Below are 15,607 nucleotides of genomic sequence, written 5' to 3'. Positions count from 1 at the left end.
ATAGTGATTATAATTTTATAATTAAAATTATTATATATGTCGACCAAAAATGTTGTAAGTAGTATTGATAGAAGTAGGCGCGGTTTAGTAGTTCCGGGCACTTTCATACATTACATACCAAGGCCTTCTACCTAACATTTACCATTAAGTTCGATCAATTGTGATTTTCTTCACGTATTGATTGTAAATATACGTACAGAGTGTCCCAAGAGTATTAGAACATCAAACTGGAGATTCCCGAGATAATTTCAAACATTTTTCTTTGCAAAAACTTTTACGGCTATGTTAGCACGAGTTATTGCACGAAATAATACCAATTATGGAATGCGTAACCTAATCGAGACGCGTACAGTAGCGTTGGCTACCGACCGAGCAAATTCAAAGTGTAAATATAACGAATACTTTTTTATCAATAAAAAATTATATATAATAAATAAATAAATATAATATTCAACATATTTTTCTGTGAATATAACATAATGTAATAAATATTTTTTTCATTGATAAAAAGTTATATCGAGTTATATCACGAATGATGAAAAAATAAATGAATACAATATTTAATATTGTATCTTTCTTCGAGATGTTATTTGGACTTCGTGCTCGGTCGGTACGTAGCCAATGCTCTTCGATTAGGACTACGCGTTTCGTGATTAGTGTTTTTATAACTCGTTAACCAAATTATAATGTTATAATTTTTATAAAGGAAAATGTTGCTCGGAATTACCTTGGAAATCTCCAGTTTATGAATGTTCTATAATTTTTGCGACACCCTATATGTATATTTGAGATTTATACCGTATTATTCGATTTTTATCTATACGCGTATTGTTTCGTTTGCTCTTTAATCGTGCTTTCGCGTGTACTTTAAGGACAAATCATGTGCGATGAATTCAGACTGATTGGAATAGATCGTAGAATTACATCTTTAAGTTCATTTATTGTCAGAGCATAAATCTTCGTTTAAAGGATAAGATCTGTCGGTAACTACACACGCGATTCAAATTTTTTTTTTTCGTTATATAAACATTTTTTTCGTATTAATATGTTATATCATTATCTTTTTTTTCTCGTGTGTTCATCGTTTGTAAATTATTTTGTATTTTAATAATTAATATTATTTATTATTAATAATTAATATTTATCGATAATCTTATTTTTATTTACTATTTATATTTACATTCATTGTATTTTACATTTATTTTATTTCCATTTTGTTTTTTTTCTCATTTTCTTCACGAATGTAAAGAAATCCTTATCGATACAATATATAAAAATTACAAATGTACAAAAATATATGTACAAAAAGGAAAAAAATTATTTTGATTGGGATTATTAATTAAATTCAAGTGAATTGAGAAAAATTCATGTATAATCTAATATATATTTTGCAATAATTCATCGATTACTATAATTATACTTAAAAACAAGATTAAAACAATAACATAACCTAATATTTGTGATAATTTATATTATTATTCTCATTTTTCTTTTTGACTTTTGATAATTTTTTGCTAAATACAAAGAAAATCACTATGAGTATATATAACCTAAAATTTATACAATGTGTATAGATAATTTATATTACTATTCTCATTTTTCTTCTTTTGATAATTTCTTGCTGGATGTAAATCATCATAGATACCAACGTAAACATTGTACAAGAATATTTCACGTCGTTAATGCTGCTACGAAGAGTAAAGCATTTTGGGATTGCATAACCTCTTCGAGCTGAAATATCATGGGAATAAGCGCTCTTTAGAATAAACGAGAATTCCCACGGAAAAACGGAAACAACGAAACGTTACTGTTTTATCTTTCTTTGCCGGTAAATGCGAAACAGGACGTACAACAAACGATTAGCAAAGGGGATAATTTGACACTTGATATGCGATATATTACACCTCGTAGTTGGCTTATTACACTTTATTCCAATTTAAATTATAATTATAATTAATGAAACTGAAAAATTTATAAAATTTCAATTAGATGATCAAATTTTATTAATGAATTAAAATTTTGTAATTTTCAATCAACGATTTAAAATGTTTCAATATTGAAAGAAAAATTTTATTTATTTATTATTACTTATTTATTAGAAACAATTGATAGAATACTTAATAATAATTTAGATAAATGTAGCTATGTAAAGTACCGATAAATTAACTAATGATAATGATAGATCATTATGCAGAGTCATTCATCTTTTTCTCTTGGAATTATCGTTGATATTTCGATTTCTGAAACACATTTCAAGATTGTAAATAAATATGAAAAATATAATTCATATAACATTGAAACTTATTAATAAGTTTTCGAGCAATATAATTTTGCGTTAGATGAAGTGAGATAAATATAGAGCTGTGTCACTCCATCTACGTTACATTACACAAACTAACACTAAAGTTAAATTATTTACAATTTAATAAATATTTAACATTTTTATGCATCAACTTTTCTCTAGAATCGTTAAATCTCTAAAAATGAATATATTAACATCCTAAATATTTTAATTTCAAACAATCTTAAGAAAATATATTTTTTTTCTTTATTTCTCTCCACGAATTAAGTTTACTTGGTATCTACTTGGTATCCACTTGGTATCTATTGAATAAAATATTTTTGCATCACATAATACATTTTTATATTTTAATTCATCACATTATTTTAATTAACGTATGACATTTTTTCATATGTAAAAAGGTGTGGTTAAAAATGTCTATTTCTATTTTTTCTTTTTTTTCATTTCATCAAATTAAATCAATCAACTTGTTCTACTTGAGTTTTCTCGTTCTTAAAATCCATAATTCATCGATACGATTTCCAAGTAATATAATAATTTTTCTCGTGTCACCATAAAGCAAAATGAAAATTTAATGCACCTTCGATACACCTTCGTTTCGCCTTAGATTATTATTCGTCAATACGAGGGCTCAGCCACACGATATTCTTATGCAAGCTTGCGTAAAACCATTCATACGATGTAGATAGCGCAACGTGTAACACCTTAAATAAACGAATACGTATCCGCCATGCACGTGAACGTTCGTGCATGCCATTGTCGATGCTTGTCGACTAAGTTTTTTTCCTACGGTTTTCCTTCGGTTATTTATTCGCTCGTGTCACGCTTTCCTTATTTACATCGGTGATATTTCGAAAGTGACCTTTTTTTTTTTGTATAAATATATAAATATAATATATAAATATTATATATAAATATATAAAGAATATATTTGATTCGATGTGTCGCAAAATTGAAAGGATGATTTCGAGAAAAATAATAAATATTTAAAAGGATCATATATTTTTATACTTAAGATTTTAAGATTTTTGTCTCTAATTAAATTGGCGTCGAGGGGTTGATTTAAAAAGTTAAATTTAATTGAAAGAAATAAACGATAATAATGGAAAAATTTTCAAATTTATCTTGATTGATTATACCAAATTTCGAATTAGATATAGTCATCTTAAAATAAACTCAAGAATAAAAAAATTTCTTTTTCATATTTATATTAAAAATGGATTTATCAATTTGTTTTGCTCATTTTAATTCTTTCCAATATTTAAAACAATTATTCCTTTCAATAGAGCCAATATTCAGTTTTTATTTAAAAACTTTAAATAACGATTATATTGGGACAATTATTGCTTTTAATCAATATATTCACCATTTAATATTTAAAGTTTAAGAAAATTGATTAAATTATATTATTGATTAAATTATATCTTAACATTTTTACCAACTCAATTTGCGACAATTATTTTAATAAAAATCAACATTCGGTATAGAATTTAAGTTATATTAAATTTCTGCTCGCTTTTTTTTGAAATATGAGAGTAATTAACTTTCTTTAATATCCAGTATCAAATTTAATTCCTGCAATGGTCGGTGAAAGTTTGATTTATACATTGTTACATATTTAATACTCTTTCCTTCGTATTAATTACAAGCTAATATGTGTGATTCTAGTCCGTATTTTTTTATCGTAGATTTAATTACGATAAAATATGAAATATTATTTAAAAGATAATCTTATTATTTTATTAACATTTTTAATTTTTTTCGTTTTTCTAAATTTTCAAGTTTCCAAGTTTTTGCAATTTAAACCAAACTAACTAGAAACAAAAGGAAATTAAATTATATAATTTAACTGAATACAACTATTTAATAAAATTGTATAAATTTGTTGATATCGTCTTAATTATCATTCTTGAGAAAATCAATGGGCGTGCTCTTGCAATAGAAAGGTATCCCAACTGCTAATGAAACTAATGGGAAAAAATGATAGTTGTAAAACTAGTCCGAGAAAGATAATGATTATCAAGTTGTAAACAAACTTTTATTTGAATGTTTTTTTAAAATTATAAAATGTTTGAAATCAATAAATTTAATTACGAGATAAATGACTACTAAAGTGTGTAATATTAAATTCATAATGGAATGATTTACCACATTAAAATGTTGGAAAAGAAGATCGCACTTTTAGGGTTACCGATCGTTATGGATACTGGAAAAAATTACCGCAAGCAATCTAGGGATTTTTGTCTTATTTTGACTTGAAAAATCACCATTTAAATTTTTCAGATCAAACATCCTTTCTTCCCATATAAATTTAGATATTGTATATTTGAACTTCCTATACGAATAAAAATATTCTATTTGAATGTAATTTTATATATTGTACATGTAAATTTTCACTAGAAAGAATTTTAATGAAAAAGAAAACTATTATCAAATCATGAAATACTTTTTTGAAATGAAACAATTTAATTTTTAAATAAAATTCACCACAAATCGTAATGAATAACTTATAAATTTTGTAATTTATATTTTACGATATTATAGAAAATAAAGTGATAAATTATTTTTATCAAACTACATCATCTTGTTAATTTGTTACATAATTATATATATGTACATAATATATATAATTATATTATAATATTTTGTAATTATTTTCACTTAATTTGTTATAATCGACGTGTAACGAAAAAAAAAAAAGGAGAAACAGTTGCAATCGGTTCGTTACGAAAAATTTCACGGTGTGCTTGGCGATTGAAAGGAAAAAAAAAAAAACCGTTCGATGTTATCGTATTTCCTATTACAGTTTCAATTTATAAAACATAATCGTTTATTTAACAGCATCGCGCAAATCTGTTTTTGATCAAGATTTCGAAAACTCGTCCTTAAGGTCGATAAATAGCTCCATTGCACGCTCGGATAATCGTACGATCGAAAAATTGCGTGTCGATCGTGCATGCTTTGCATGCAAGCATTTAATTCTCATTGGATCGATAGAAAATAGGAAATAGTCGAGAGAATAGTTTTAAAAAATAAATAAATAATTTTTTAAAGCATAAATTTCAAAATCAATAATCGAAATTTTAAATTTTGGAAATGTGAAATTTTTTGAATTGAGTATGTATTGATACAATTAGTAAATTAAATTTAAAGATAAAAGAAAGCTATATGAAGAGTTGATTGACAATTCGATTATTTATTATAATTCAAACTTCAAAATTTTGTAAATCTAAAAATTTTAAACATGAATTAAATTTAAACATGAAATGAATCTTCCGATATTATATAACTTGACAACATTCGATAGGTTTATCTTGTTTTAGGGACGTAGAGAAAGTGGAACACGATTTGAAATTTTTTTTTTTCCCCCCACTTTTGTCACGAAAGATTACCTTATTTGAACAAGTTGAGAATACCAAATAAAGAACTAATCTAAAAGTACACAAATTACTTAAAAGGAATTACTTAAAAAAAAAAATTACTTAAAAGGAATTTAATTTCTCCATGACTTTTTTCTTTTTATCTATCCAATTAATATTACCTCATTTCTTGAACTTAAATTGTATTTTTCAAAAATAAGTTTATTATTCTATTTCGAATTACATTAATTCTTTATAATTTTGCAATTAATTTTACTTTCGAGCGATTATTTAATCTTTCATAGATCAATATATTAATTCGTTGAAGAATCTAGAGATCAAAACAAAAATGTATATAAAAATTTCTCGATCGAGACTTATTTATTAAATTATAATAGTTTAAATAAGTGTTAGTTGAAGCAAGACGAAGATAACTCAAATTACTTACAATTTAATAAATAAATATTGATATTTTTGTATATCGATTTTTGTATTTGTTCTAAAATTTGATCTTTTTAAAGATAAATATATTTATTTTTTTTTCTATGTTGACACACTGTATATAAGTGCTATGTAAGTGCAATTAGTATATATTGATACAAATTACGAATTTGATCTACACTAACCAATTATAATACAAATCACAATTTTTTATTATATTCTTTGTAATAATAGTAAACATTTTATATATCGTTTCAAATAATCATTTTACTTTATTATCGTTGATATTGGATAACTGCTTCCCTCCAATTGACTAATAGGTATTTTCAATTTAGTATTCCATGAAGGAAAAGAAATAAAAAAAGGTAAACAAAATAAAAACTTGAAATGAACTCGTTATCTTCAACACGTTGTGCTACAAAGTTTATTTACGAATCGCATGACCTAAATTCCAATTCTCGTTGGACAAATTGTCATTTTCAACCTTTTTGAGAATAATATAGAATATAGAATAATATAGAATTAAATCCTATCTCATTTACTTCGTTCACTCTGTACATAGTCCATTTAAAGGAAACAGTTTCTTGTCGACTAATCGTGATCAAAGCAACGAACGAGAGAGATTGTAAGAGAGAAAGGTTTTTGTTGTTTTTTCCCAGCGTATTAAGTGTATTCGAGATACAGGATACACATGGTCAACCTCACGAAATGATTTGCATCTTGATTTATGACCCTGCATTGGCGTAGAAATAGCCGTTTATCTTTGCACTTTTGCGACTAGAATTATAAAAAGTAAAAGTATATTTTGAGAGTGAATCGAAAAAATTAGATATTATTCATTAATTTCAATAATATTTATCATTAAATTATGCATATATAAGATTAAGAAATATATATTTAATATTTCTCAATTCGTCTCACATTTTCCTTTAAAAATAATTCCTTTTTACTTACGATAACATTTGAAATTGAAACGCAACGTTATCGCTTTATTTCCCCTTTTTAGTGATAAATAATTTTCACTATCATCGAAAAAAATTCTCGAGAGTTTTATTCTGCGAATATAAAGATTTCAAAAAATCCTTGCAATTCTTACAAATTGACTCTCGTGTGTTCTTTACTTTCGAGAAAAAAAAAAACCTCCCTTTCATCTCACTTCGATCAATTTATTCAATTCCAAAACACTAATCCTAGCTAATCACATAACGTTCAAAACTTGTGTGGCGCCGCATCCGACCGTGCCCTGCATGTAATCAGGGAAATTCGACTCGAGCACTCTCATGCTTCCCCTCGCGTAATCGGCAACAACGTGAGTGACGAGGTTGCACTCTGCGCTCGTGTACACCTTCTTGAAACACTTTGGATCGAAAGGATTGCTCGCGGCGTCCCATCTGTAAACGTCCGCTTCTCCTTCGTACCGGAAGAAGAGGGCGCTTCCATTGTCCGTGCCCAAGATGACCATCTTCCTCGGTTTCATGCCGAGATCGTGGATTCTCCCTCTCGTGGAACCGTTTCGAAGATGCTCCGTCCTTATCGAGAACATACGACTGCTGCTCAAGTAGGTGAAGATTAAGCAAGTGCTGCCATCTGAACGTCGGAGAAGAGCCAGATAGAGGACGTCTCTTCTGGTGCAGCCCATGCTCACGGCTTGGGGTAGAACAACTCTGTAACCTCGACCGGAAGTCACGTCGTAAACGAGGATGGCTCTCGAGGCTGCGTCGGATACGTAGATGAATACCCTCCCGTCTTGGGTGTAGTCGGATACCACGTATTGCAAACGGGACGTGGGAGACGTCAGACCGGTCAGTTCCACGGTTTTTATAAGCTGTGAAAAAGAAAGAAATAGAAAGAAAGAGAAAGAAGAGATTAAGTTATTTCTACGTGAAGAATTCTGGGGAGCACTAAAAGACAAGTTCTAGGGAATATAATAAAAGTATTTTGTATATTCAATGGCTTAAAAGTTTTCCAAGAAATTTGTATTATAATTATGATTATGGAATATTCTAATTTAAAATGAAGAAATGTTGATTTTATAATTAATTTTTTTTTAAATATAACGTTTGGTTCGGCGAAATAGGAATATTAAGGAATAAAAAATGATTCTAAAGAAATCTATAATATTCAATATATTTATATTGCAATTAATTATGTTAATAATAGAATATGGAAATTTGGAAAAGAAAAAAAGTGTTATATTCTTAATGAAATTTTTCTTAAAATTAATTTCAACTAAAAATATAACTTAGATTTGAATCGTAAAATATTATCTCAATTTTATCATTTAAAAGTGGGAATTAAATTTTGAAAATTTTCGATATAAATTTTCGAAATGTATTCTAGGGAGTACTAAAAAACGATTCTAGGGAACACTAAATTTCTAGAATTACATCTATGTTAAAAATCAAATAATGTTTAAAAAATTTGTATAAAAATTAATATTGCGATTGTAATATTTGAAAAATAGGAAAAAAATTTTCAATCAATTTTAGATACTCTTAAATTGAAAATATTTAATGTCAGCCCTATGTTGCATTACATAATACTTAAGAATGTGAAACGTGACCGCACAGCTAATCAAGCAGTAATCTCAACTGATACCTTGATTGAAATGTAAGCATAGGGTCCATTAGTTCTTTTAAAATGTAGTATTGCTGAAAGGACACACAACGTATCACGATCGTGACAATATTTTGACCTCATTAATACCATAATCTTTATTTCATGTATTAAGTTAATCATTAATTTATTCCCATTTTTAAGAGTCTAAAACTGTATATTATTTCATCAATCTTAATAATGATAATAATATTAATATTAGAGAATTTTTATAACTACTAATACAGATAATAATTCAATTTCGTTTGATTGGCAAAGATAAAAATATCTCGTGCGTGTCAGTGAAAGGATAAAAAGAACAATTCCCCTCTAGAATTGTGAAACAGTAGCCATTATTTTACAATCACGCTCAGCTTTTGATATATTACAATGCTTGCAATATGAGATATCTATTTTTAATGTTAATGTTTATTAATAAAAAATTAAAACATATAAATCAATGATATTCACTTATTATTGTAATTACTTATATTCTTATTTTTTATTTTAAAAAATATAACTTAAAAAATGATATCTGATTCTGCAGGATTGAAATTAAAGAGGAAAAATTTCAATTATATCAGTATTACAAATGACGATAAACCACGCTATAAACATCTATAAATCATGCCAAACTTGCCTCTATCATAATTCTTCTTATTACTTAAAAAGATGGTATTTAATTCCACAAGGTTCAAACAGAAAACGTAAAAGAAAAATCAAACCACAATAATATACTAAAACCATGTTACAAACTGCTATGAAACACGCTAGTAACTGAACATGCCTTTAGGGTGCATTACAGTAATACTATATCATGAATTTAAAATTACCTTCATGAGATTAAACAAGAGTACTAAACAACAGTAAGTAAAAGAGAATAATCATAATTTCAACCAATTTCAATATCACGTCAAATGATGACAAATAATGATAAATTATTTCATTCTTAATAATTGAACTTAAGTTAAAATGTTATATAACATATAACATATTAGATTAATTTCTCGTGAATTGAAAGAGAAAATGAAAGAAGAATTTCATCAACATATTGAATAATGATAAATTGCCAAATAAATTACAATTAATAATTAAACTTTCTATAAAACACATCACTAATTCAAAGATGGCTATCTTTTTTCTCCTTCTAGTTTCACTTTCTGCTATCTAAAAATCTATTTTGTGAAAATAAAAAATTTTTTAAAAGTGATTTTTTTTTTACTTTTGGTGATATTGATTTTACAAATGATAGTGATACTTTACCTTTCCTGTGGTAACGTCGATGGCAAGAACCTTTGCTGGACACTTGCGTACAGGTTCATCCAAAGTGTCCACTACTCCAGTGTCGAGGATCCAAAGAATGTTCTGAGGATCCAGATAAAGATCTACCACGTTTTGCAGAGCCGTGCAAGTTCCTTCTTCCTGAAGGGACCAGCAAGGATAAGGGATCAAAGTGGCTTCGCAATTTTGCGCGTCCTTAGAAATTTTCGCCAATGTCGCTGGAATACCTGCCTTGAACCTACATTGAAAACCAGTTTGCTCGAAATCAATTAGATCTAATAAATACGTTGAGCTAAATGTTAATTGATACAACGAATATTAATTGATACATTAATAAAATTAATAATCTGTAATTTTCATATTTACATATTTTTAAATTTTTCATTATAATAATAATTTTTTATCATTTTTACTTCTCTTTGTTATTAATTTAAAATCAATGTTACTGATGTTAATAATGATTTCATTTACATCAATAGATATTCGATATAAGAATCTTTCGTAGTTACAATTCTAACCTAACTTTTTGAAAAATAGTTTTTGTAAATATTAACGATTATTGTTATTTAAAAATTAATAAATCTAAAGATATCAATATTAATTTCAATTCGTTCGTTGATCAATTTTTTATTACAAAAAAAAATTTTTAAATTTACAAAACGTACTGACGATTTCAAATTTTTCGCTTCAATAAAATATAAAATAAAATTAAAAATTTTTTTTAAATCGTTTTTTTTAAATAACTTGTTTTTACCTTGGCAAAGCCACGATAGCTTCGTTGTTATGCATCGCGATCCTAGTGGCGATCACATTCTTCGAGATATATTTTCCATTACTTTTGTACATATTCTTGGTGGTTGGGGATGGCCATTCGAAATTTCCGCCTGTCCATTTTATAGTTTCCGGCAACGTCGCGTTTCCGCAACTGATTAACTCTAGAACAACGGCCAAGATGGCCGTCAACGTGAACGCAGGCGCAAAGTGTCCTTTGATGTACATAGTATTAGTTATGGCGATTAAACTGAAAAACTTTTAATAATACGCCAGTTATATACGAGAGGTACGATGATCCACCAACAGTTGCGAAATACGGGAAATAACATCGTTGCTTTGCATATCTTCGACCCGGAAGAGTCGATGAAAAAAAAAATGCGAAAAATGTTTAAAAATTATCCTCAAAGTCATGATATTACGATCATTGACAATGATGAATCGTTAATTAAATTGTTGGTAAAATGATAGCGTAATTTAATATATAATTTTCAATAAAAAATACACTCGTCACGTAAATTTTACGCGATGCAACGATGTTTCTTTCCGATTTATTTATAAAATTATCGAACGAAGAAAGAAAGTTCATCTCACGATTCAAGTTTTCGTTGTTTAACAAATAAACTTCGAGTGTGTACACTTCCTTGTTGCTCTTAGAGAAACAACTCGTTGTCGTTTCGCTCGGGCGGAAATATTGCGACATCCGGAAGAGTAAAAATGTTGCTTCATAATGCATACTATCGGTCATTGATGATACTCTTCTGACACGTTTTGTATATAAAGCATACGGTCGGATATAAGATTCGAATATTGAAACGCCCGTGTCATTTGCATCATAATCATCGTGTAAGTCTTTAATTACGTTTTCTCTCGACAAAATTCTTTTTCCCCATTCATGATCTTCTTCAACGATGAATACAAATTTCCTCCTATTCTGTAATAATAGTAATTTGAAATCTAAATTTGATCAATGCATTAAAATTTTTCCTCTTTTAATAATTAAATAACAAAAATTTTTTCAAGTATTCTTACCTTATTATATCAATCGTTTCAAAATATCAATAAAAATTCAAAATCTATAACAAAAATTCATAGTTATTTGCACGTAAAATTTTTAATATTCTTTATTTTTTATTAATTACACAATTATCATTACCGTTATTTACAGCCAGGGAATCTATTTTCCAGAAGAAACGGCAGGATGAAGAGGCTCTTATGCGTCATCCTCAGTCTAACCAGTCTAACAAAGATCTTCCAGTTGAGCGACGGAACGCCAGTGTTGCCACAATCACTGATCTTCTCTGGACTCAGCCTGGATTGGCCGTGCCAAAGCACGAAGAACATTTATGAGACGAGTGGTCGTTACATAGCGAGAAACGTGATAGCCACGAGGGCCCAGATATTCGAAGACAAAGCGATCTTGGCTCTGCCGCGTTACAAACCCGGTGTGCCGTTCACTTTGGGCATCCTCGACTTGAAATCGCAGAACAATTGCGAACCGAAAGTGGCGCCATTCCCGTGCTGGGCCATCCAGGAGGAAGGCAACTGCCAGGCGTTGCAGAGCGCCGTCGACATTGTTTTGGATGTGCAAGATATCTTGTGGGTACTCGACGTTGGAATCGTAAACACTCTCGAGCAACCTGTGCGCAGATGTCCGCCCAAGGTCGTTGGAGTCGACGCTAAAACAGGAAAGGTAAACTTTGATTTAAGCTAGTGTGGAATTGAGATGAATTAATGCTTTCAAACTTTTTTTTGTCACACTTTTTAAAGTATAAATGTATTAATATATATATATAAATGTTTTTTTTATATTTCTTCTTTTTTAGTTAGATGTTATTTTAGAACATTAAAGTAATTGAAAGGAACTTTTTAAATTGATTTTTATGGATCAATTAAATAAAGTCAAATAAATGATGTTAATTGTGGTAGAATGTGATAAGTAGAATATTGTAATGAACATCTTTTGTTGAAATTGTGACTTATTGAGTTTTCTTAATTTTTAAATCTTATATCTTTACAAATAGTCTCAATAATATTAATAATTCACAATTATACTAATTCTCATCTAATCAAGTCACTATTGATCCATGCTTCTGATGACATAAATATTCAAATATCAATACTTAAATATAGATCAAAAGTCGGCCATATTTTATTTCAAACTCAACAAATAAAAATAATTCTTTATTCCACATAACCTCAATAAATATCAAAAGACTTAATAAACAAGTAATTTTCCATTCCAATTTATGAAAATCCAACAAGAATCAAAACAGAGACTTGATAAACAAATTAATTTTCCATTCCAATTTATAAAAGTGATCAAATAAGAGTCAAAAAAGAAACTTGATAAACAAATTAATTTTCCATTTCAATTTATAAAAGTGATCAAATAAGAGTCAAAAAAGAGACTTGATAAACAAATTAATTTTCCATTTCAATTTATAAAAGTGATCAAATAAGAGTCAAAAAAGAGACTTGATAAACAAATTAATTTTCCATTCCAATTTATAAAAGTGATCAAATAAGAGTCAAAAAAGAGACTTGATAAACAAATTAATTTTCCATTCCAATTTATAAAAATGATCAAATAAGAGTCAAAACAGAGACTTGATAAACAAATTAATTTTCTATTCCAATTTATAAAAGTGATCAAATAAGAGACTTGATAAACAAATTAATTTTCCATTCCAATTTATAAAAGTGATCAAATAAGAATCAAAAAAAGACTTGATAAACAAATTAATTTTCCATTCCAATTTATAAAAGTGATCAAATAAGAATCAAAAAAGAGACTTGATAGATATATTAATTTTCAATTGCAGGTTGTAAAAGTGATCGATCTGAGCTCTTTGGCGGATATAAATTCTCGTCTCCAATATATGGCCGTCGATTACGCGGAGGACGGTCAAGTGTACGTGTACATATCTGACGCCGGTACAGGCGCCATCATTGTTTACAACGTGACCACGGACACGGGATACCGCGTGGTGCTTCCTGCAGCCGTGGCAGGATGCACGGACAAACCAGACGCCCTCTACATAGCGCTTGTCAGGAGGGAGAGCTGCGGCCCAGTCCTATACTTCACGTTCCTCGGATCCAACAGAATGTTCGCGATCAAGGCGGTGAATCTGAGATCCGGAAACGCGAATGGATCCATAGTGGACATCGGTGGGAAGAAAAATAAGATCGTGCTTCTAGGCACCGACAATGCGGCCACTATTTTCTTCAGGATCAAAGGTGAGGAAATTTTAAAATTTATATGAGATATAATCTCATATAATATTTATGTTACCTTCGAATAATCATAGTTTTGTAATATGAATAAATTGTTTAAATTAGAAAGTGAATATTTGATCGATCATAATATATATAATTTTGAATCATTTGCTTTTGGTTTTAAATTTTATATTTTGAAAAATTTAGAAGATTTACAAATAATTAAAAACGTGCAATTGTAAAATTTATATTTATTTTCATTTGAATGGAAACAATCTAATTATTTTTCTAATATTTCTATAAAATTTTGATCATAGTTTTTGGCAAAATTTATATCTATATTTGAATCAGCCAGATTGTGTATAATATATAACATATCTATTGTGAAAGCAAAAGAGATATTGGAACGTATATTTTTATACTTTTCAGGTGATTCGAGTATTTACATGTGGAATACCGACACGCCTTTCGTGCAGGACAACTTTTTATTAGTCCAAAAAGCTGGTGATTGTCGCCTGCCAACGGAAGTTATTCCTGGCTACGGTGATTTGATGTGGGTAATCGAGAGCAATTTCCAAGATTACATTGACAACAGTGTTAGCTGTTCTGGGACATCGGTAGCTGTTCATCCACTAACGAACTCTAGCTAATAATATTAATGATACTAAAAAAAAAACCGGAACTAACGCCATTCCACGCTATATAAATTTTTAATTAATTGGTTATTAGTCTCTTAAGTGTTGCAGGATATTAAAAATCAAAGCGTTTTAATATTCTATGATTCAGAAGTTGTAAATAGCAAACGTGAAATCTTAGACAATAAAAAATTATCGTGCAGACTACAGTTGACGCTTGAATGGTTAATCTAGTCATCAAAGGAACCTCTTTTGTGAGCAGTTTGTGTTTGATTGAATTGCTCTTCGAGAGAGGTCGCAGCTGGACAAATATCAACCAGTGTCGAATGGAAAGCCCCCCATCCCCCCAAAAAAAACCAGTCCGAAAACTATTTTCTCAAAGGCCGATTAAAACGAGATGAACCATACTGTGGAAGAAACAATTACATTTATGCAAAAGGAATAAACGTATCTTTATTTTAAATACGAGTGTATTTTTCAATCAAATTTCCTTCTATATTCCTTCTTTGAAAACGTTTAAATTATAATTATAATTATACTATAAATATTTTAATCATTGTTAAAAAATCAAAAAAAGAAAAAATATATATATATTTGAATCGTATCATGATAAATATAATTAAAAATTAAATATCACAAAGATGATATATAAGAATATTTGTTATAATATTTATATGCTAATTAATTAAGTCCATATATGACAAATTTTAAAATAAAATATAAAATTTGGTAAAAAAGACACTTTATTAAAAAATAAAGGTTTTGTACTTTTAAAGATAAATACTTTTATTAATTAATAAATAAATAGTACTATTTTTAAATTGATATAAATATCTTATACATCTTATATAAATATTAAAAAGAATTTAATATTGCATAATAAAATAAAAATAATATAATGAAAATTAAAAAAAAAATACATTTTAATCATTTTATAGATAGTTTTCTTTAATTAAATTTTATATGATTATTATTTTCTAATGTACAATTCAATCATCAATTTA

At 28.1% G+C, this 15,607-nt stretch overlaps 2 protein-coding genes across 3 annotated transcripts; one reads left to right on the top strand and one right to left on the bottom strand.

Annotated features, from left to right (window-relative positions):
• Nucleotides 1-6,503: 6,503 nt before the first annotated feature.
• On the bottom strand, nt 6,504-11,484 carry LOC413380 (yellow-g2). Of its 2 annotated transcripts, XR_003305758.1 has the most exons (5): nt 11,344-11,484; nt 10,733-11,007; nt 9,961-10,216; nt 7,057-7,927; nt 6,504-6,879 (listed from the first exon to the last, which is right to left on the bottom strand). XR_003305758.1 is itself a non-coding variant. In XM_006558943.3 (4 exons), the coding sequence occupies exons 2-4, from the start codon at nt 10,975-10,977 to the stop codon at nt 7,301-7,303; spliced, it is 1,128 nt and encodes a 375-aa protein (XP_006559006.1). In that variant the 5' UTR covers nt 10,978-11,007; nt 11,344-11,484; the 3' UTR covers nt 6,504-7,300. The 2 variants fall into 2 exon arrangements, 1 of the variants encoding a protein (XP_006559006.1); XM_006558943.3 differs by having other exon boundaries at nt 6,504-7,927.
• A 16-nt stretch (nt 11,485-11,500) lies between these two features.
• LOC413379 (yellow-g) lies at nt 11,501-15,068 on the top strand. Its single transcript, XM_396824.6, has 4 exons — nt 11,501-11,595; nt 11,918-12,442; nt 13,575-13,989; nt 14,398-15,068. The coding sequence occupies exons 2-4, from the start codon at nt 11,951-11,953 to the stop codon at nt 14,616-14,618; spliced, it is 1,128 nt and encodes a 375-aa protein (XP_396824.1). The 5' UTR covers nt 11,501-11,595; nt 11,918-11,950; the 3' UTR covers nt 14,619-15,068.
• The last annotated feature ends 539 nt before the right edge of the window (nt 15,069-15,607 follow it).

This window comes from Apis mellifera, linkage group LG11 (assembly GCF_003254395.2).
Source record: "Apis mellifera strain DH4 linkage group LG11, Amel_HAv3.1, whole genome shotgun sequence".
In the NCBI taxonomy this organism is placed as follows: Eukaryota; Metazoa; Arthropoda; class Insecta; order Hymenoptera; family Apidae; genus Apis; species Apis mellifera.
The sequence above is the reverse complement of the archived record's forward strand: the minus strand, read 5'-3'. Positions and strand labels throughout refer to the sequence as shown.